The sequence below is a fragment of the Molothrus aeneus genome, chromosome 6, assembly GCF_037042795.1.
Source record: "Molothrus aeneus isolate 106 chromosome 6, BPBGC_Maene_1.0, whole genome shotgun sequence".
Taxonomy (NCBI): Eukaryota; Metazoa; Chordata; class Aves; order Passeriformes; family Icteridae; genus Molothrus; species Molothrus aeneus.
Window position 1 is genome coordinate 32,799,487 of NC_089651.1, and position 21,483 is coordinate 32,820,969.

Below are 21,483 nucleotides of genomic sequence, written 5' to 3' on the forward strand. Positions count from 1 at the left end.
CAGTAAGCTGTACAACAGCTCAACTCAAAAGACCTAAATAGATCCCTAAAAATTGCCTTTGCCTCAAAGTCAATTTCATAACTTTGGCAGGATCAAAAATAAAATACGAAGTAAAGATTTTGAGGAGAAAGATGTCCTGCCTTACAGGCTTTACTATTCAATGATAATAAAAAGATTAAATTCAGGCATGTGCGTACAACTTAGCTGCCTACAGCCAAGGTTATGAGTATAACTGTATGACAAAGCCCAGCCTAGGCAACTTGAGAAGAGTCATCACTTCTATGACCTTGACACTGGTTGGTCCCCCAACTTCTATACAATTTAGTGATGTGTGAGAACAGATGATGGTGCAACACATAGAAATGGCAGCATTTAAAATTCATAGTAGCATAAGGCCATTACTTTTCCCACTGGGCCACTTGAACTTTAATAATGTCTGACCTAGTTGGCCAATAAGTTCTAGCAGCAGACAGAGGAAAATTGCCAGTATTAGATACTGTTTGATTTTTCATTTAGGAAGACTTAGAAGTTCCTTTAAGAACAGAGCACCAATTCTTCCTGTAGACACCTAATTTTTTGGTGTCTCTTGTAACAACCAATATATTTTAAAACAAATGCAGACTATGAACAATCTGTATCAGATGTGAAAAAAATAAATTGCAGAGGTAAGTACAAATAACCAATATAGGCAATGATCCCAAAATAATGCTAGCTCTTTGCAGAGATAAATTACACCTTCTTTCATCCACACCTAAAAATCTGATTTCCAATAGCAAAAATGTAAGCGTAACTAAAAATACTCCATATTCAAATGATTGCAAAGTATTATGATCAATCTCCCAACCTGAAAAGAGACAAACAAAAATGCTGGTTTTCCATTCACATATATATGGTTGAGAAAAACAGCATTATGCTTTAACAGTAGATAAATAAATAATATGTTAAATAAATAACATGTTAAATAAATAACATGTTAAAAAAACCCAGCAATCACAGCAGTGGAAGAGTAGCAGGTCCATATGAAAAGAAACTACTTTTTCAGCTTTATAATCTTAGTAAGCAAGTAGTGAAAATGGACAGTAATTTGCCTAAGATACTGTTCTGATATAATTTCATTGCAGAATTAAACAATGCTTATTGCATGAATGTTTGGAACCTATTCCAATGCCAAACCCACAGAGAGACCTCTATAAATAAATATTATTTCACTAATGTCTCTGCCATTAAAATATAAAACTATTTTGTAAGGTCACATTTTCAAACTGAAAAATACTTTTAGATTTAATACAGAACAATATATATTCACAATAGGGCTTAAGAAAAAGTGCTGAAATGTGAAATTAAAACTCCCAAATATTCTGACATCAGGCTTCATTGACTATTGAAAGTCCTCACCTTACAGATAGCAGAACCCATCTTTAACCATCTAATCAGGGAAACCACTGACATAAGAAACTGATAGGAGTCAAAGAGGGTTTGTCTCCACATACACCTTGATAATCTCAGTGATTGTCCACCACATCTCCGTTTCCTGGTATTCTCAAGAATTCTGCTTTTAATTCTGCCATTAAATTTTTTGAGAATATTAAAAAAAAAGTTCCCCAACACTTGAGACTAGCAAAAGTAGATGATTTGCTATGTTGTTCATTTCAACTACTTAGTTAAAGCTTAGCAAGTTACTTAGCAAGAAGAAAAGTTTCTGCATCTCCAGGAAAGAAAGCAGAGGCATACAGCAGCATACCAGAGACTGAGGAAAAAGGAAAAACATCTGTCAACATTTGCACTCAAGTGTACATCATCCACACTTTACTTCAATACACTTCAGTTAAGACTGTACCAGAAACATGTTTGCAAGTCTGCCATCTTTATCTTAGTAGCCCAATCTAAATATTGAACCATTAGACAAAAATACACTAAAGTAGTTCTTTAGCTGATGTTGGTTGTGCAAAGAAGGATGTTCCTAGGGTGCAAGAGCAAAGGACCCCAACAAGCAGTTAAGGTGAAGAAGATACAGTTTAAACCAGGAGTTTATCCTTCTCCTTTCTTATCTACCCTACTGATAGGGCCAAGGTCCCCACATTGAAAATATACTCAGTAGACGATTACCGGAAGGTAATTTTAAAAATATTTATTTCATGTTCATTCCCTCATTTTGTTTGGATTAGCCTATTGAGCTACTTCCTCTTATGCCCAGGAAAAGAAATAGATCAGTTAAGGTAAGTTTTTCAAACTTCAACCCCAAATTTATTTACTGTGGACAACGGGGAAAATAATTCTACTTTATAGCCTTTTTTTTTTCAACAAAACTATATTGTCCTGTATAAGTTGGGTGTTTCAGTTTAGAAAACTATTTTTATGAATGAATGGTAATTCAGAGCTAATTAGCTTGTTCATTTTGTATTAAAAAATTAGCCTGCATGTAAAAAGCATAGTTCAGCACTAAATAAATCCCTAAATACCCGTAAACAATTTGCTCCTAAAAATATATAATCAGATTTAGAAAACGATAAACTACATTTAAAATTTACTATTTAGAAGCAATTAATTACAAAGACAGCCAGGTGGCTTTCATTACATAAATTACTGTTAATGACACTTGCCTCATGCTGCTACTGTATTTAGCATTTGCATGCATCACATGTCAAGCACACACACTGTTGCATAGGTTTCTCCAGGGTAAAAAGTGAACATCTTAAGTCAAAAAAACTTCCAGTTATCCAATCAAAACTGTTAATTCCTTAAACAAGTTAGGATCTTATTGATGCTCCCCATTCAGGATATAATCTAAAATATATTCAGGATAAAATTTCAAGAAGCAAACACAGATGATATAGAAGTGAGTTTTTAGTAAATTCCCATTTTGGTTATGATGCAGACTCAAGGCAAGAGATTAATCCATTTATAGCTAGTTTCCTTGAGATTTTAGAGCCCTAAACAGTGTTTATGATTAAAAAAAATTACAACTTTTAAGTTATTTGTAATTATTGAACAAAAAAATAAAGAAAAAAAAATATAATAATTCTTGTCTTTTCCTGAACCAGTTGGGGAAGGGGCCACTTGAATCTGCTTACTAAAGGGTCCTCTTTGAAAGTTTCATCCCAAATTTGCCCTAAACCAGAACATCTACCTACCCAACAGTGCAGTATTTTGTTTTGTACATCTAACTTGTTGTACCATGCATGCAGATATTTACAAAGCCTACTTTCAGCCCCAGGGATATAGCTTATTATGCCATAGAGGGAATAACGTCATTTAATGCCACTAATTACTTCCCCTTGGAAAGACTGCAGAAATGCTCAAGAAGGAAATCCAGCTATCTCTTTCTACTAATGTTCTTCCAGAATTCTCTTTTTAAAAAAACTGCCTACCTAAAACTGGAAGGCAATACGAAGGGAACATCACAAGAGCTGATCACAACATTACATTAGTGCATCCTAAAACTTCTCTACTCTTTCCACTCCTATCAACAGGCTTTTCCTTTTCCTTTCCCTTCCTCCCCTCTCTAGAGGAGTTTTCTGGTGTTCCTTATATTGCCCTGAAAATATATACAATAAGCTTTGTTTCCCACAGTGCCAATGCTGGCTTTCCAGAACTCTTACTCCATGGAACAGAATTTAATGGAACACTAATGGAACAGAGTAATATCTGATATAAACAGTCAATAAGATTGACTATACAGAACACCTTCACTAAGCACCAAAATTTCTACCAAATTTGGTAGAATAAGCCTAGCAGCTTTGATAAATGTGGAAGCCAAGGAAGAACAAAAACATTAGCTCTCTGTTAAAATAAGTTGAAGATTACCTCAGCATGCATTAAGTAGTATGGCATGACTCACTGACACTTCTTAAATTTTTGTGACTTATCAAAAACATAATAAAAACATACATTACCGTCTTTATATTAAGTCCATAAGTACTACAGATAAAAAAAAAGTCTATGAGAAGAGTGTTAAATAAACTTCACTGGAATTCATTGAAATTTGACTGATAATATCCTTTAGGCAGCTTTCAAAAATGCCTCACATAAAACATCCAACCCTATCCTCTCATATTTTGAAGTTTTAATATTTTACAGTAAAGAACTAAAGGCCACAGAGCCTTCTTTTCTTTCAGATAAATCTTAATCTTGTTCTTCACATTTAAATATCAGGTCCTTATATGTTACCTAATTTCAAAGAGTGGCAACCTAACAGAATTAGGACTTCAGAAAATAGTGAAAATTGAGAAAGAGAACAAAATATTCTCAACTGGAATGTTTACATGTCTGCACGTTAGTAACTAACAACTTACATATATACATTATGCATGATATATCTTATAAGAGGGCTCATATTCTTATAAAAGAGACCTCTACTTTTAACTAAAGGGCATCAGTAAGAGGACTTTCTAGTTTTTAGAAACCAAAATATTTAGAGTGAAGAAGGGAGCTAAGCCATAAATCAGTACTTTGTTTTAAAACTTATCTTTCTAAGGACAAGTAAAAGATCCCTCTATCAACTTTTATTTAGAAGCAATTTCTCCTTCATCATGACAGTAATATTTTAAAGCCAAAAGTAGAAAAAATGGCACAAATGTAATTTTTTATCACAGCATATATGCAAATATTTTTGTCTCTCTGTACCCCCAAAGTATTTTGTTAATGCAACTCTTTCCACTAAACCAACTGCAAAGAAATATTTAACCTAAAGTTATGGCTGTTCATATGTAATCTGTTACCTGGATTAACAAAAAAAAAAAAGGCAGAAGGCCTCTCTATCCACCTAATCACCATATCAATGACACATGCCACAACAGAGAAGCACTAGTTTATTTGATTGATCATGGTAGATAAACTCCAAATAACAGCGAAATTAACAAATGCTTGACATTTGCTCAACATCCATTATTCTGACACTGCTTTCAGGATTTCAAAGCCTGGGAGTATGCTTAATCAACATTCATATTCCCTAGTGAGCTACAGGCACCATATTGCGCCCCGCCTTAGTACTGATGAAAACTGCATATTGGCCATTTCCAAAATGTTCTGGGACTCCACGCAGGGCCCCTTCTCTCCCTTGTTCCTGTTCTGCAGTTTTCTTTTAAACACTTCCAAGACAAAAGCATCTGCCAGTTTTTCTCTCTAGGGATGTATGCAAAATGAACTTAACAGTTTTAAGGCAAGAGAAACCCTCACATCTAAATTCATTCATAGGACAGAAAAGGGCCTAAGAGGCCTCTCTAGGGACAAAACCCTGCTGAAATTTTCCCCGACAACACTGGGAGCTTTATAAAATCTAAGTCCAGACAATTTCCAATTCAAATGCCCAGCATAGCATGACCTTTGTCAGATCTATGAGCCCTAGATGCACCCACTATTTTTTTATTCTAACCAGCACAGACATTAGACAGGGCACTACTGCTAAGCAGGAGGTTGACTATTTGCATGCTCTTCTATTGTGGAAATGTAACAGTGACAGCACTGTGTCGAATTCTTTTCCCCCTAGAACTTTAACTCCATAGGAGAGGCATAGCTGACAGATGACTCTCCCAACATCTGTGTTATGTACACTGCACAGCTGAGGAACCTTGGATCACTGTCACGGCTTCTCAGGGATGACCTACACCTTTCTTATATCTGCACATGATAAAAAAAGTAAAATAAAAATTTAAAAATGCCTCTTCTTAAATGAAAAGTAAATATGGCAAGAAAGATTAACATAATTTAGTCATTAAGCTGTTCACATAGCAGCTCACCATATGTTGTATAAATGTCCTATACAAAATAATTTATCAGCCCTGACACGTCGCACATCATATTGTATTATTTAATATGCTTACTAAAATTTCATGGATCAAGCGCCACTTCTGAAAGCATACAGAAAGCCCTAGAAAATATTTCTTCATCTTCCATGATTTATTTTGATTGCCTTTTACAGCTACATGATAAAGTAGAACTTGCAAAATTACGAGGTTAGGGTTTACAAAGCTATTGCTTCATATACTATAACATAACAATTGGCTTCATGTCTATATAACATTTTACTTGCATTTAATATTCAGAGGCACATTAAAATAAGCACACTGCTTTCCACTGCATATTTTAATAATTTCAACCAGTTATTTCAGTAAACATCCTGATCCACTAATGCAAAGTTCCACTGAGAGATATCCTTGAAAAAGAAACTAAAGAGCTTACAATAACAAAACAAACTAACACAAACAAGTAATATGTGATACATGCTGACCTCCCTAAATCTGTGTACATAAAAATATATTCATTTCTACACAGTAGCTGAAGCATTTGAATATTATCTTTAACTTACTGTGATTTAAAATGTTAGAATGACGGGCATCTATTGAAGATAAATGGACAAAATTCTCTATCCAGAAACCTTGAAACCACAAAAAATAACAATGTGTAAGAATGATCGTCTGTCAGTGTCGAGGTCTGTGTCTAAATAGCAAATTAAAACAAAAAGTGTAAGCAGGAAGCTTGTGAATCATAGTTGTTGGGCAACCAATGGAATTTGTTTGGAAAAAAATGCTCAGCACTTAGATGACATATGAAGCAGACAAATATGGCTAGGAAAATATCTAGACTGAAACTATACATTTATTCCATAAAGGATCATTTTCCTTTTTTTCTCAGACCACTGATGTCAAAGGAACACAATACAAATGAGATAAAAAATGTAGCCCAACTTACTCTTTACAATTATATTCTCCTATTCCTAATAACAGGATAACACATTTTCTAATAAAGGAAAACATATTCTTGTGTTAGATCACTCATTGCAATAAGCTCATTGAACTCCATTTGGATTGGAATTTACTTGGCTTACTGGAGTACCTGCCAACTCGTCAAAGCAGATCTTCATTTTTAAGCTCTGTTAGAACCAGAGATCTAGCTTTCAAGGTTTTTTTCTGTTTTTGTATTTTGTGTACCCTAAGAAAATGCACTTGTCTAGGAGGACATATTGCTTAGCTGTGTTGAAAACTGAAGGAGAGCTGCATTTACCACATGCATTTTATATTAATGCTGTAAATGGCTAATGTTCAACAGCCATCTCATATATAGAAACATACACTCACTCTCTGCCTACTGTACTCTCCACAAGTTGTAGTCTCCAAATGAGCATCTGTTTTCCACAGAAGAGATGCAATAAAGGACTGGATGGTACAACAGAAGACTGATAAGAAGTTCTGTTATCTCCCAGCCAACCACAAATAGAAACAGAGAAATGTGATGTCTTTATTGTTGTCTGTGTCCTCAATTAACAACAGGGAACTCCAAAAGACCCTTTATAGTAATTCAGTCACAGGAGTATTACCTCCATCCTGGTCAGAGCTTCTATGTTGCCTTTGAAACTGTTTCAGACAGGCTACATTGCATAAGAGAATACTTTTGCTATCACACGTGTCTTGTTCAAAGGAATATTTGACAACATTTTACTTTCTGTGAAAGAAGAATGCATGCTATCTTAGGACATTTTTATTCCATGATGAAGTTTGTGGAAGTATATAGGAAACTAGACCATCAACTGCTTCCAAGACTTTGAAGGCATAAATACAGACATGCAAATAGAGGACAATCACCCAAACAATAAAGTCCTCTTCAGCACTACATCCTGATCTGAAGCTCTTTTTCTACATTTGGACAGACAGCAACACTTAGCATTCTATTCAGATGAAAAGGATAAAGCAAGTTCAACAATTCTCTGATACAAAGCAATGAGACTGTCACTATCAATCAGGCTACTGGATATCCTGGTGTGTGCAATAGAAGGGATAGTATCTTCTACTCAAATCACTATCATTACTCAAAATGTTATGGACACAAGAATTTAAAAAAAAGATTGTACCCAAATAAAACGTAAGATATGTAAAAAATTGCTTTAGTTGCTTACAAACAGAAGTTTTTATCCTAAGTTGTTCACAAATTTTAATGTTTTTCCCATGACAGGCACAGGCTCCTGTTTGGTAAATTTAAGTCTTTTGACAAGAAATTAATTTACTTCGAATTCTTCATTTGAAGTCCATGGACAACAAGGACTTCATGAGATACAAGCTGAAAACTAGTAACAGAGCATGCCTATGGGCGTTTGATATCTACTTGTATGGTACCAACTAGCCAAGCAAAAACATGAACAAAGCTTTTAACCATCACCTGATCAGAAGAACTCAGGGTATTATCTTTCCATTCCTCTATCAGTGTTGTTGGTTTTTCTTGGTAACAATACTCTATCAGGCTTGTCTTAGAAGACAATTTTATTAGGATCAGTTTCTGTATTGCATTTTCTTACAGAAATTAATCCTCAGCAATATCTCAGTTGAGAGTGTAATTCAAGCTTCTGAAACTTTCACACTGAAAATGAAGATGTTACTTTCACCAGGAACTTAAAAGAATGAACAATTAAAAAATTACTCTTGTAGAAGCATACATGCTGCTTTTAAAGTGATGTGATAAGCCATAAGGGGCATTTATCAGCACCAAAATGGTTGTAGTCATTAATTTAAGTAATAAATCATAGGTCCTGCTAACAATGACAGCAAACAGATGCTAACAAGAAAATGTATTATTTAATATGTTGTGTGTTATAAAAATGTAAGCATTTAGGACACTTCTTAAATTTTTATAATAATATGCATTTAATACATAAGAATCAAATTTATAGGTCTCATTCAGGTCTTGTTTTCTCTTCTGTGAACACAGAATGGATTCCTGAGAGAGAAAAAGCTCAAGAAGTCAATGTTTCAAATAGATGTTTGCAACAAAATAAAGTTGTTTGTCTTGCTGTCTTGAAGCATTGAATCGCATTACAAAATGAAAATCAACTTATTTGCTTTTATGTAAACAGAAGCTTCCCCTGCAAGTTGGAAGGAAAATCAAATAACTATGAAGTTTGTCTACATGTATGGACAGCAAAAGATCTTATCATTTGCCATGAAGTTAAAATATAATTCCGTACAATCTTTACACACAGAATGTCAATATTGAATAACTCTCAATGACTCTGCCAAGTTATAAAAACAGCAGTTTAATTTCCCATTGTGTCTTATTCTTTGTTTCTTATATCAGTTTATATAATACCATGTAATGCTACAATTATTTACACTAAAAGTATCGCTTGCAAAAATGCCAAAACCAAAACAAAATCTATGCTAGCAATCAAAAACTTTATCTATTCCATTTCCTCCATTCACAGCCACCCTTCTCTCTGGACCCTGAAACCCAGACAGAATGATGATTCTGTCCGATTCTGGTACTGACACACAAGAGCCTAAGAAATGCAATTTTGCCTTTTGGCAAGCTCTGCCACACTAAATAGAACCACTGTGCAAACACCTTTCCCAGCCCTGTATCTCTGCTGCTGCACAGCCTGCTGCATAAGGTCCCTCTGCAGGAGGGTCAATTGTTTCTAAGATCATCATTGCTTTTTCCAAACATTTTTGTTTTGATTTAAGGAAACTATTTGGATAATAACACCCCTGTTTCATTATGATTTTCAATGAACTCCTCTTGTTATCAGCACAACTCCTTTCTTGGAAGTACTTCGCTCAACGCTTTAAAACACTTGAGAAAGCAGTGATCAGAGTATGGAAACTAAATTTTCTTCATTAAATCTACTGAAGCAGATATTAAAAATGCATTTAATATACCGGGGATGGCTGGTGGGCATCACTGACTGTGACAGGCCAGTTACTGATGAGCTGCTGTCAGACGGCCTTCTCAGCAGGGATCTGTGTCTAAGGCTGCTGAAGGACAGCAATATCTTCCCTTGTGTGTAAGCTCTATTCATCTCCCAAGTATTTACTAAATCACAGACCTCTGCACACAAACCCAGTGTTTCAGCGCATGCTAACAAATGATGGATGGCCCAGTCAATTCGTTATGTCCTGAAAGCGTGATTTCCTGCCATTCCAATCATCAAACCTCTAGAGCCTTCAGAGCTGATCAGTCCTGGAGAATGTATTTTGCAGGCTCTATTAAAGGAGTAGAGGTTCTTTCCATTAGTCTCAAACTTTTTTTTTCCCTGGCTGATTTAAAGAGAACTCTCTCCTTCCAACAGCACCACTGCTACCACTCTTCAATGTGTAAAGTATTCAGCAAATGTACCTTTGGTACATCAGTGAAATAGCACTCCTAGAACACGAGCCAGTTAAAAAGATGAATTTTGTTTGTGACTGCTATAAATACGACAATATTTTATTTCAATTCATCATATGTCTTTATTATGTAACCTAGACAATCCCCAAACCATTTTGTAACTTAGCTTTTCTGATCAAATACCTTTTCTAGCAAAGGAGTGCTCAAAAGGACCCGTTTTCTTTGTATTTGCCTAGTGAAACATATCAGAACTCTCTTAATTGCATTCCTCTTTAAAGCATAAGACACTTAGGAATAAACTTCCAGCGTTCAAAAGACAGGCAAGCTGTCAAAGAAACAAACCTTCTACATTTCACCCTTTTCATAGCAAGGCAGTATTGTGAACAGTCTTTCTTCTACGCGCTAGAGGGGAAATTTTATTTACCTATTCAGTGATCTATAGCAGCAGAATATACATACCTCATGCCTGAAACACTGAGCTTCAAATGAAATAGTCCATGGCTGCTGAGGAGTTAGCTGTCTACAGTACCACAAGTTTTTAAATGTGGTATAACAGATATGAGTTTAGGTAAACAAGCATTTGGTTACTCTGAAGTGCAAAGACCTTGGATTTCTTTGCTTGCTAGGTGTGATCCAGACATAGCCAGTACAAACCAATCCACATTGCCCTACCGTTCACCTCAACCTTGACCTGGAGATTAAACTCACTTTTATTGCACACAAAGGTCATCTGTGTTAGGTCAAAATTCAAAGTCCCTTGTCAGCTAAGGTTGATATATTCCAACCTTTCCTACTCTAATGCATCAAATTTTTCATGGTGAGGTCATATTCAGCAGACAGTGTATTCAGCAATTTATCGTGCCATTGTAATATAGCCCAGAATATGACTGTCCAAAAAACAATGCATGAATAAAATATTTTCCATTCTGATGCAGCAAATCGCCTACGCTTGTAAAACTTGAGCCTAGACTTGTTTTCAGGCTTCAGAAGAATTATACATCATGGAACTGTTTCTAAAATACAATCAAGAATTACCATTTCTATCACAATATTCCTTAAATATAAGTAACATGAATATAATGGTATCCTAAAATCCACAAGTCAATTAAAAAGCACATATGGTCAGTGTTAAAACTTCCACTTTATCCTCCCTTAACAACCACCATAATCTTGCCCTTAAATCTACAGACATCTGTTGGTCTGTCTGATGACATCAAGCTTACTTTAGAATGAAATACATAGAAAAAGACTGTGTCACAAGACTTATTTTCCTATCCTACTACTGATTATCACATCCATGGAATTTAAGAAGTGTCAGAAAGTACAACCAAATTAAACCTCACAAATCCACACAGTAGTGTACATGTTGACCAAGACAACTCTCCCAGCTTTGACATATGAAAGGATTTTCTTTTTTCTTTTCCTTTCCCTTTTTTAATCTTCTTCTGCTCCTTTTCTGTTTTCTTTTCTCTCTTTTTTCTCCATTTCATTTCTTTTTCTCTTGAATTTTTTCTCTTCTCCCTCTTGTCTCTATTTTTCTATTTTCTTCCTGTTGCTTTCTCCTTTCTCTGCATTTTTTCTGGTTTTTTTTTCTCTCTTTCTATTTCTTTTCTTCTGAATTAAACAATAGCACTTAACACACAGCTCCAGCAGATTCAGAATGCATTTTCAAATTATAGGGAACTAATTTCCACATCTGCTTTAAAAGACCCCCTCCAATCATTGTATTTCACCATCAAATCTTCAAAGGATATAGGATTGGCTTCTAAGTGGTTTGTATAAATTCCTCAAGGCCAAAAAAGGTTTCCCTTTACTCAGCCAAAATGAATTTCACAAGCGTAATAAGTCCTGTTCTGTGTAATTTTGTTTCTTTTTAAAAGAACTGTACTCCCATATGGTAACACATCACAAACTGGAAGGGGAAAACATTAAAAGAGAAGGAAGAGATTTATCAGTACTCAAGAATTCAGAAAATAACAATTTAATTTTCCTTGTATATTTCAAACAAAATTTCAAGACTAACGTTTAAAATAGGTTTGTATTTTGCTAGGATGAACAACATATGTGGGAATGCATATAAGGAAGAAGATGGTTACACCAATAAAAAATGTGACAGAAAACTACAATGGACTTCCTTCAAAATTAACTTTCATGCTGACGCACACATATATTACACCTACTTTTCTATTAATAGGTAACATGCAAACAACTCAAAAAAAACCTCTTCTATCTCTCCAAACAAAAGAAAGCACCCATGTCCTGAAAATCTAGTATTCACCTGAGCCAGTGGAAGTTTTCTGCCTAAATCCTGTCTGTTGGTGTTGGGAAAGCCACAAATGTGAGGAAAACTCTGTTTTCCATTCTACTCTGAACCCACCCACTGCTATTAATATCTAACTTTTAAGTCAGTATCTTCTGTTTAATTTAATGAATAATAAAGGAGACAAAGTTTTTCTGAGTTATATACTGATACTGTTGATTTCTTTCACACAATGTTTCCTATTACAGGAGAGGACTGGTATCCTTCCTATTTTGGGTCATAACACTAGCAAACAGTTTGTTAGCAAGTCATATCAAATCCAACAAATTACAACTTCTTTGATATTGATTCTTCACTGAAATTTAAGTGAAAAGAGAAACTGCCTACTGGTTCAGCCTATCAAAGCCGTGATATAGTAGATTTTCTACCAAGGGTTGAAATAACAAGAACATCTTTCCAAAGGGAGTATTATCAGTTGTTCACATAATTACTTTGCACAGTTAATTTTTATTTCATTTTAGGATTATTGAAAATATGCTACATTTTATTGTGGGTCACTTCTTGAAACTTGAACATTGCTAATTCTCTTTTCAATTAATGACCCAAGACCTCTTTCTCATCTCTTATTATCTATCTGTTTACCTGTAGGGTTTACTGCAGCTTCAAGTACATAACAAATTTTAAATTACATTAGGTTTGTTCTACATAGACAAAAACAAACTCCGTGTCAACTTTGTTTATTCTGAAGTCTAACGTAAAAGAAGAAAGTATAAAACTTTGAAAATTCTATTTCATTGATACTCTTGTTAAATCCTCCAGAATACTTAAATACATTACAGTGGTACAAAGCATTTGCCACTTGATGGGATCGTTTATATAGGCAGAGCATGAATTTATGTCATTGTTAAGTATTGAGAATATAGAGAAAGGAGTTTCAATTGTGCCTTTAACGTTTTTTTTGCAGAATAAGTTTCTATCACTCGCAAGCACAAAGGTAACTTTCTAAATGACATTTGCTACATCAGTGTTTGCAGAGTAATGAAAAATAGCCTAGTTCTTCTTCTTTTCAAAATAATTAATCAACTATTCAGAAGAGCAGGGAGAGCAGAAGTTACAAGAATAATGTTGGGTTTGCTATGACAAGAACCTTTCTAGGAAGAAGAGAGTGCAAGTGAAGTGTCACACAGCAGTAGGATGCCTGCTCATAAATACAACCTGTCTAATAATCCTGTGCCCGAGTTCAGAGCCTCGAACTCTGCGAGCCATGGAGGCAGCTATCTGCCCTCTGCCCATGAGCCTCACTGCCAGTCTGCCTTCCAGGTAACAGCAGCTCCAAAGAGCACTAGAGCAAAGCACGAAGAATTTTCCTTCCACTTTGACTCATGCTGCAGGCTCCAGACACCAGAATACAGAACAGGAAAGAAAAAAGAAAAAGAAAAAAAATTCCTCCTGTTTCTCACCACAGTCATCATGGGCTCATCAGTACTGCTTGACAATCTAAGCAACTGCATGAAAGCAGAATAAAATTATTCACAAACAAGTAATATATTGCCCTGTAAACAAAATTGTCTTCAAGAGGAAAATGAGAGGCTTATCCCCCCCCCACCCTAAAAAACAAAACCAGAGGCAACAATGACACTGGAAAAGAGAAAAAAAAATTATTCCTCAGCCTTAAGCTGCTGGTAAAAGAAATAACATTCAAACCATACACTTAAGCTTCTTTAGGGCCGTTGTTTCAATATTAATCACCACATAGAAAGTGATAAAATTGAGCAAATAATAAACAGATTATTTTTTCCAATTTACATTGTAACACATTACTGTGCAGATACTTTTTTTTAAAAATTAAAGTCTTGCTGAGATGGTTTCCAGGACAGGTGTCATTTAATAAAGCCATCCATCAATAATTTGGAGAAAGAGCAACACAATTACTGAAAATGTGTGGAAAACTGAGGTGATACTAAGCAATGAAGAGTAGAGGTCATCAATGTAGAGGAATGCTCATCCCTTGATATGCTGTGGAAACCAAGTGTGTACATTCTAATAACCAAATATGAAGTTACATGCATTAAAACCAAATAGCCATACTCAAGTATATCAATATGAAGCTGTGCATCACATTTTCCTCTTGCTTACTGGGAAAAAAAAAGGAAGAAAAAATTTTGAAAGTACTTCTCTTATATTTATGCCAGGTTCCCTTACCTTTCTGCTGTGAAAAAAGATCCTCTCGATCGTGTGGAAGTAAGTTTTCACACAAGGGACACAATGAGAACAGTACTTTTTTGAATAGATGCATAAAACTGATGAACTGCACATAGCTGCTGATAAAAGTCAGCTGATACTTCAAAACACTAGTTTTTCAAAACAATGTGAAAATCTCTATAACACAGTTTGCACTTAAATAGTCTCAGAAACTAATGCTTCTTTTAAAGAAATGCAAGTGAAGGTACCTAAAGGAAAGTCAGGCTAGAGGCACTAAGTTTGTTTAACAACTTGAAAAAAGGAAGAGATACAATACAGACTGCACAAATTATGCTGTGGGAAAATATAGCAATCCTCAAATGGACTGAAACACGTTTCACAACAGATCAGTGCAAGAACTTGAAAAGCATGGGTTTTGGAATCACTAAAAGATGCTCAAGGCTAGAAAGTTTCTGGAACCACCAATTCAAGCACAACCTGGTGTAAGAAACTCAAACACTCAGAACAGAACCAAGCCAGAAAAAAATCTCACATTAAAAAACACCCAAGACAGTATCATAATGAATTGGGTCACCAAAACTTACATCCCTAGAAAGTCTGATAGAAAATGTTACTATATTCCATATCTATCCACACCCAAAAATTGTTATGGCCTCTTTTAAGATCAGCACATCCAGAACTGGAACCACAGGGCAGAGGGGACATTGCTGCAGTCCCTTTTTAAATTGGAGTTGGGAAGTGGGGAACAAACTCACTGCTGGCAGCATGTGCTGAAAGTGGATGCTCCGCTTTGGAGGGCTTACTTTGGAAAGCTATTTGCGTTTTTTTCCTGGGCTTGCAATAGTAGCCACTCAGAAAAACTGCATTTCACAATTAAAAACTGTTTTGGGGTGAACTTTGCAAAGCCAGCTGGTTGGTGGGGTCCGGTCACCTCATACCAGGGCTGACAGACCGGTTTCTTCCCCACAACACACCCACAGTTCAGAGACATCAGCACCAGCATCGTCAGAGTCTGGTGGGCAGTGGCACTGACCCCACAGGTGCCAGCACTTCTCATGTGCCACTGGAAACGCTCTGTAAGCTCCTGCCTTCCCCAGGGTTTGCTGCCATCCCTCCCCTTTGTCTCCCAGGCCACGCGATCGCCTGCAAAGCGCCATCTCGGGGGCAGGGTCTGGCGCCATTTTCCTTTTCTCTCCCTACAGTGATCACCCTTGGCGGGCGCCATCTTGGAAAGGGTATTTTTGCCATTTTGGGTCTCTCTTTATTCTGGGGGAGTTTGTGAGATTTAGCAATTTTCTATCTAATGGTTATTTACTCTTATTTTTGCCTTTTGCAGTCTCACTTGTTAGTAAACTGTTATTTTTTTCACTTACATCTACTTGTATTTTGTTTCTCCTTATTGATGGAAAGGGACTGGTGAAAACAAAGGAGAACTCATTTAAGAGTGTTCCCCTTTAAATTCTCTTAAACCAAGACAAAGATTTGGTCAAGAAGACTATAATATTCAATCAGACTTGGATACAAAGAAGAAGGGGAAAACATGTACAAGGTATATATTGGAGAAGGGTATACTCATAAGTCAATTGTGTTCTACCTATAAGAAGCTATAAGAAATATATATAAGAAGCTATAAGAAAAGGTTTCTGAGAGAAACAATGTATTCTGCCATATACAGAAGAACTGAAACAATTAAAACAGTAAACTGAAGTACTAGTACTCTCAGAAGTTGGACTTTTTAGAACAAGTTAAAATAGTCTTTGAAAAAAGAATTTTCAAGGTCTAACTTATATCATGTCACTATAAATAGGTAGTTCTAAGGTGATTTGTATCTAGAAGATTCTACTTGTAGGCAGCTCTTAACTACCATTTAAGAGAGAGAAAAGGATTTTAACTTTCTCAGAACATTTCCTGCAATGGCCTAAAACCAGTCCTAAAATGGCTCATTCAATTTAGACTTTAACTGTCATTGAGAAAAATAGTATCTCAGAAGAACAGGAGTCCATAGCTGAAGGGAAAGCTGAAGAATATAATACAAAAATAACAAAGAAAACCACAAATTATTAGCAAATTGAAAAATTCAGGTGAGAAACTAAGCAGAAAATGTGGTATACTTCAACAGAAAAGCACAACACTGAATATACAGAATTATCAGTCCAGTGGCATATGTGTGAAAAAGATCAAAGGAACTACGGATCAGTGATCCAATATTGGCAGAGATTTATTGTGCTTAGTGCTTAAAATCACATTTTGATAATCCTCAGGTCATCCAAATACCCTGCTGTTAAATGGGAACATGTTAGGAGACAACTGCTAAGGATCCAAATACCTTAAGAATAAAGAAATGAATAATACATTGGTAATTGCCAGGCATGAAATACAAAGTACAGCATTAACAGAAAAAGAACAGCAATTGGATATACAAGTCTTTGCAAAATAACTGGATTTTAAGAAAAGTAGAGTAAATCCATGTTGTATGGAAAGTTACAGGGCTGTAAAATATAAGAATTCCCAATGCTTGTATTAAAATACTTATAAACAGCATGAAAAGCAGTTTAATTTTGACTTTTTGACATTAATAAGTCACATGACAATACTCATTTGAAGTAATAATCTCACCTCCTGAAATAGTTCAATAATAGTAAAGCACAAACTACCCTGTTACCATTTTTTTAGATTCACAGGTCAGGGTGGCAGCTACCACCAACCATACCTGCGCATTACAATGTGGCAATTGTTTACAGAAATTACAATTTATTCTTAGGGAGAAACTGCTCAACAAGAGCAGGCCCTTTCACATAGCATGAAAGAGATTTTATACAAATTAAGAGCATAAAATGCAAGGCTTCAGGAAATACAACAGCTGAGAGAAGAACCAAGAGATAAGACAGTATTAGAAAAAAACTGAGCAGATTAATGCAGAAATCCAAAGACCCACAAGATCTATGAGGCAGTAGGAACTAGAAATATTTGAAAACTGTCAATTTATGTATTACATTACCAGTGGAATACCAATCCTTCCCAGGGAAAGATTGAAAGTGCAAGGTGAAAGCAGCTATTATGGATGTTACTACTTTCCAGTTTGAATCAGCAACTGTTACTACATAATAATGAGAAACTGGCTATGGACACCTTCATCACACTGTAGGTACCATGACAGATTCTGGAATATTTTTTTTAAAAAGACTGAATGAAAAAGTTGAGGTGGGTGGGGGGCTTTAGTTGATTCTGGCTTTCATAAAGAAAAATAAAAAAATCCAGCCAGAAAGTCCAGTCAGACCCTTCTTGTCCTAGAATAGAATGACAACATTTCCAGATTATAAAATAAACTTACTCCACAGTTATCAAACATATCACTGAAAAAGCCTCCCCCTTAAGAAGGTATACAAGTTTACAAATCTCTGCAGCTTGCAGCTGGCCTCTTTTACAACATAAGGGTTATAGAGAATGCCTATTTCCCACATCCTAACATGTATCTATTTCAACACAGCTTCCTTACTGCTAAGGAAAGCAGTGGCCTTGGAATGTATTGTTTATCTTCTGCATCTGACCTGCTACGAGAAATAAACAAAGAGACAACAAAGAAATATCACACTTACAGAAAGAAGATGTACAGAGCTCCTCAAAATATACTTAAGACAGGCAATTTTTAAAAAGCTATCAATTCATTGCTCATATAGAAGGTTTTAGCCTTCTGCTAGCATGGGCAAACAATATTCAAGAGAGATCTATAAGCTAAATTCAGAACACACCATTCTCAAGGCAAAATGTGAATAACAAGATAAAGGTATAGCCACTTAATTGTGGAAGCAACTACTACAGCTAACCTTTGCTTTTCAGTGTTCACCACACTTGAGCCAGGTCCTTTAGAAAAAAAAACCAACAGAATTCTTTTCCTAAATAACCGTATACTGTTAGTTACACATAGTTCAGGAGTCATCAAGTTCTGAAATAGAGGATTCAATGGATCTTTTGCAGCACCAAGTGAGTGGACTGGGAAGTAAAACATTATCAGAAAAGCCCAGTCTTTTTTGGACAAATTTGACTAACAAACAAACCCCATGTGCCTATGGATCTGTCTTGGAAGCACGTTCCTAAAAATAGTGACTGACCTGATAAATCAAGCCAAATTCTAACCTTCTTTCAAGACAACTTTATAAGGAGAGTAGAGAAAGAGAACATGTGCATGTGTACGTATGCATGCACACACAACTACCCACAAACACTCTCTCCTAATTTCATTAGCACTGAAGTGATGAAGCCAAGTCTAAGCTCCTGAGACACACGTTGTCATGGTAAGTGCTTTTCCAAGTTGCAGAAGTACTGTGCAAGGTGAGCTGGGTTACCAAAATGCAACTCAATGCACTCCCTGAACCAACCACAACAGTTTATTATCTCTTCTTCTCTGTAACAGGGCAACTGTCTCACACTTTCTTGAAAAGGAAAGGATTTCACTGGACAGCTTAAAAGCCTAAGTTAATGTTGGCTCTTCACCCACATACTGTAAGTTACACACAGTGTCAGTTTATTCTGCTGCATTTGTGGTTAAGACTAGCAAGGTTCATTCAGGAAGCATGTGAATGATTTTCGGTTTTGTTAATGTCTCTCTTTCACCAAACTAGATACAGTATCTAACCCCCTACATTTTTCTGTATTATTTCTTGTGATTTTAGAAACAGCACCACTCTTCTCTCCACAGAACCCAATTTGCTTTCCTGTCCAATTCAGCAATAGCAGTCCTTCCCCCAAATGTGAAAGGAAAGTGAAAACTTGCAGCATTCTTTAGAACTTTGTTGTAGTTGGTAGGAAGTAAATTTCTGCAATGAAGATTGGTGCATGGAGCACATCCTGTCACAGATACCTTTCCATCCTAGGCCATGACATTTGCCAATGTCTTTGAGAATTCTGAACACAGTTCAGTCAAAGAAGCACATGAATGGCCCTAAGTAAAAAGATGATCCTTTTACAGTTTCAACTGGAATGCAGCAGCAAGCAGAGAATTATGGATCCATAAAGTCCCTTATCCCTAAGAAACAGGGGCACTGGCATTGCAGGATGTATTTCATACTTGGCTTTAGCCACAGAGGCTCGTTCTGCACCGTAAGGCTTTATTCACATCAGAAGACCTCCTTGGTGTCCAAGAAGCTCATGAAGGGCCCCAAGAGCTTTCACCTGGACGTGTGTCGGGGGAAGTGTTCTTTATTTTGTGCCAACTTCTCGGGTCACGGAGGGTGAAGCAGTATCCTGCTCCCAGCGGCAGCTTCAGCGAGCTGTCGCTTGCCGTCGATGACCGTGTGCGTGTGCTGGTGATTTTGTACCGTGCGGGGCCTGAACTGGGGCACCGGGTGGAGCTGGCACAGCGGCCCCCGCGGCCCCGAGCCCAGCCGCAGCGAGCCCGCAGGCCGCCGCCGCAGGGGCCGAGCCGCCAGGGCCCGCGCCGGAAGGCGGGATGCACTTACCTAGGAAACTTCTCCTTCAGCTTCCTCAGACTCTGCCGGGTGGGCTGCACGTGCCCCAGGAACTGGGCTATCTCATCGTACTGGGCTTTGCTCAGCTTCATGCCTTGCACCGCCAGGGCTGCGCGGAGGCGGCAGGAGAGGCGCGGATCACGCCGGGAGGCGAGAGGCAGAAGGCCAGCGATGGCGGTGCGGAGAACCGCGTCAACCCCGGGGCACCCGCGCTACCAGCCCAGCGCCCAGGCAGCCACGAGCCGCCGCGGGCGCCACTTCCCGCGGCTCCGCCCCGCGTCCCGTCCGGGGCGGTGCGGTGCGAGGGGGGCGGTGCAAGCGGCCATGCCGCGCCGTCCGGCTCTGCGCAGCCGCTCCGGCGGGTCGGGGTACGCGGCTGCCGGCTGGCCCGGCCGCCGTGAGCGCCCGGCGTTTCTGGCGGAGCAGGGCGCCGGCAGCCTCACGCCTGGGGATGTGCCCTGTTTGGTGCCGGCAAATCGCTTCTGCCAGCCGCCATGGTGCCTGCGAGGGCGGAAGAGCGGCGGGCGGCCCCGCCTCCGGCCCCGGCCGCAGCGGGCAGAGCGGGCCGAAGTGCGGGCTCTCGCTCGTGTGCGGGGGCGCCTGCGCTGGGCCGCGGGTGCTGCTGTGTAACGCCTTAAAAGTGTCAGTTTCAAGGCCCTTTTCGCAAGTCACGCTGAAATGACTGCTTCTTGCTGCTCAAAGTCGAAACAAAAGCTGTAGTAATATAGCTGCGGATGCCGACAGGACATGCAGCAAGGGTAAAGGCTCCTGCTGAATTTTTGGAGAGAACAATCCTAGTTTGTGCTTGGATTTCCTTCAAAGTTTGTTAAGGCTCAAACTTAGGCAAGCAGTATTATTAGGTACCATTTAGATATCAATAAGTATACTGCAAGTCGTAGTTTCTGTGCTGGGTGTTTTTAGTAACTTTTATAATTTCAAAGATAGGTATACTCTCCTAAAAACAACATTAAAAGACTAGTGGTTATGAAGAGAATTGACTGTGCAGGTGACCAAGAAATATAAGTGCCCACATGGATCTTGATTTAATTCCATTCATGGGCTACATACAGGTTAGTGATGTCCTAACCCTGAGATTTCAGGCACTTAAAAGTATGGGTTAAGAACCGAATTTCTTATTTTTATAGATTATAGATTCTGTTCTCTTGCTTTCTCTCTTGAAAGCTTTAGGATCACATTTTGACTTTTTTTTCCAGTATCTTAGCTAGAAAATTTACAGTTTATTGCAAGAGTACAAAATTTAGAACTTCAATGATGAGCAAATAGCATGGATATGTGAGCAGGGTCAGTCATTAAGGTTTCTGATGGAGAGTGCTCACAGAATCCTGTCTCTTGATCTCCCATGAATTTTGGTGAGTTTTGTTTGGAACCAGAAGCCCTCCTAGGAACAGATGTTTCTGATGCTATGGCCTAAATATAAGTGTTTGAAACTCATTAATTACTCCACAG

The 21,483-nt window shown here is 37.6% G+C and overlaps 1 protein-coding gene across 2 annotated transcripts in view; it reads right to left on the reverse strand.

The window, feature by feature from the left end:
* The window catches only part of CDIN1 (CDAN1 interacting nuclease 1), a 123,576-nt gene extending 103,285 nt beyond the window's left edge, over positions 1-20,291 (reverse strand). Inside the window, exon 1 of one of the 2 annotated variants that reach the window (XM_066551986.1) lies at positions 20,008-20,291. In XM_066551986.1, the coding sequence (XP_066408083.1) occupies positions 20,008-20,108 (101 nt within the window). In that variant the 5' untranslated portion in view covers positions 20,109-20,291. The remainder of the gene's footprint in view (positions 1-20,007) is intronic. The other variant, XM_066551987.1, reaches the window with a different exon arrangement.
* Positions 20,292-21,483: the final 1,192 nt, after the last annotated feature.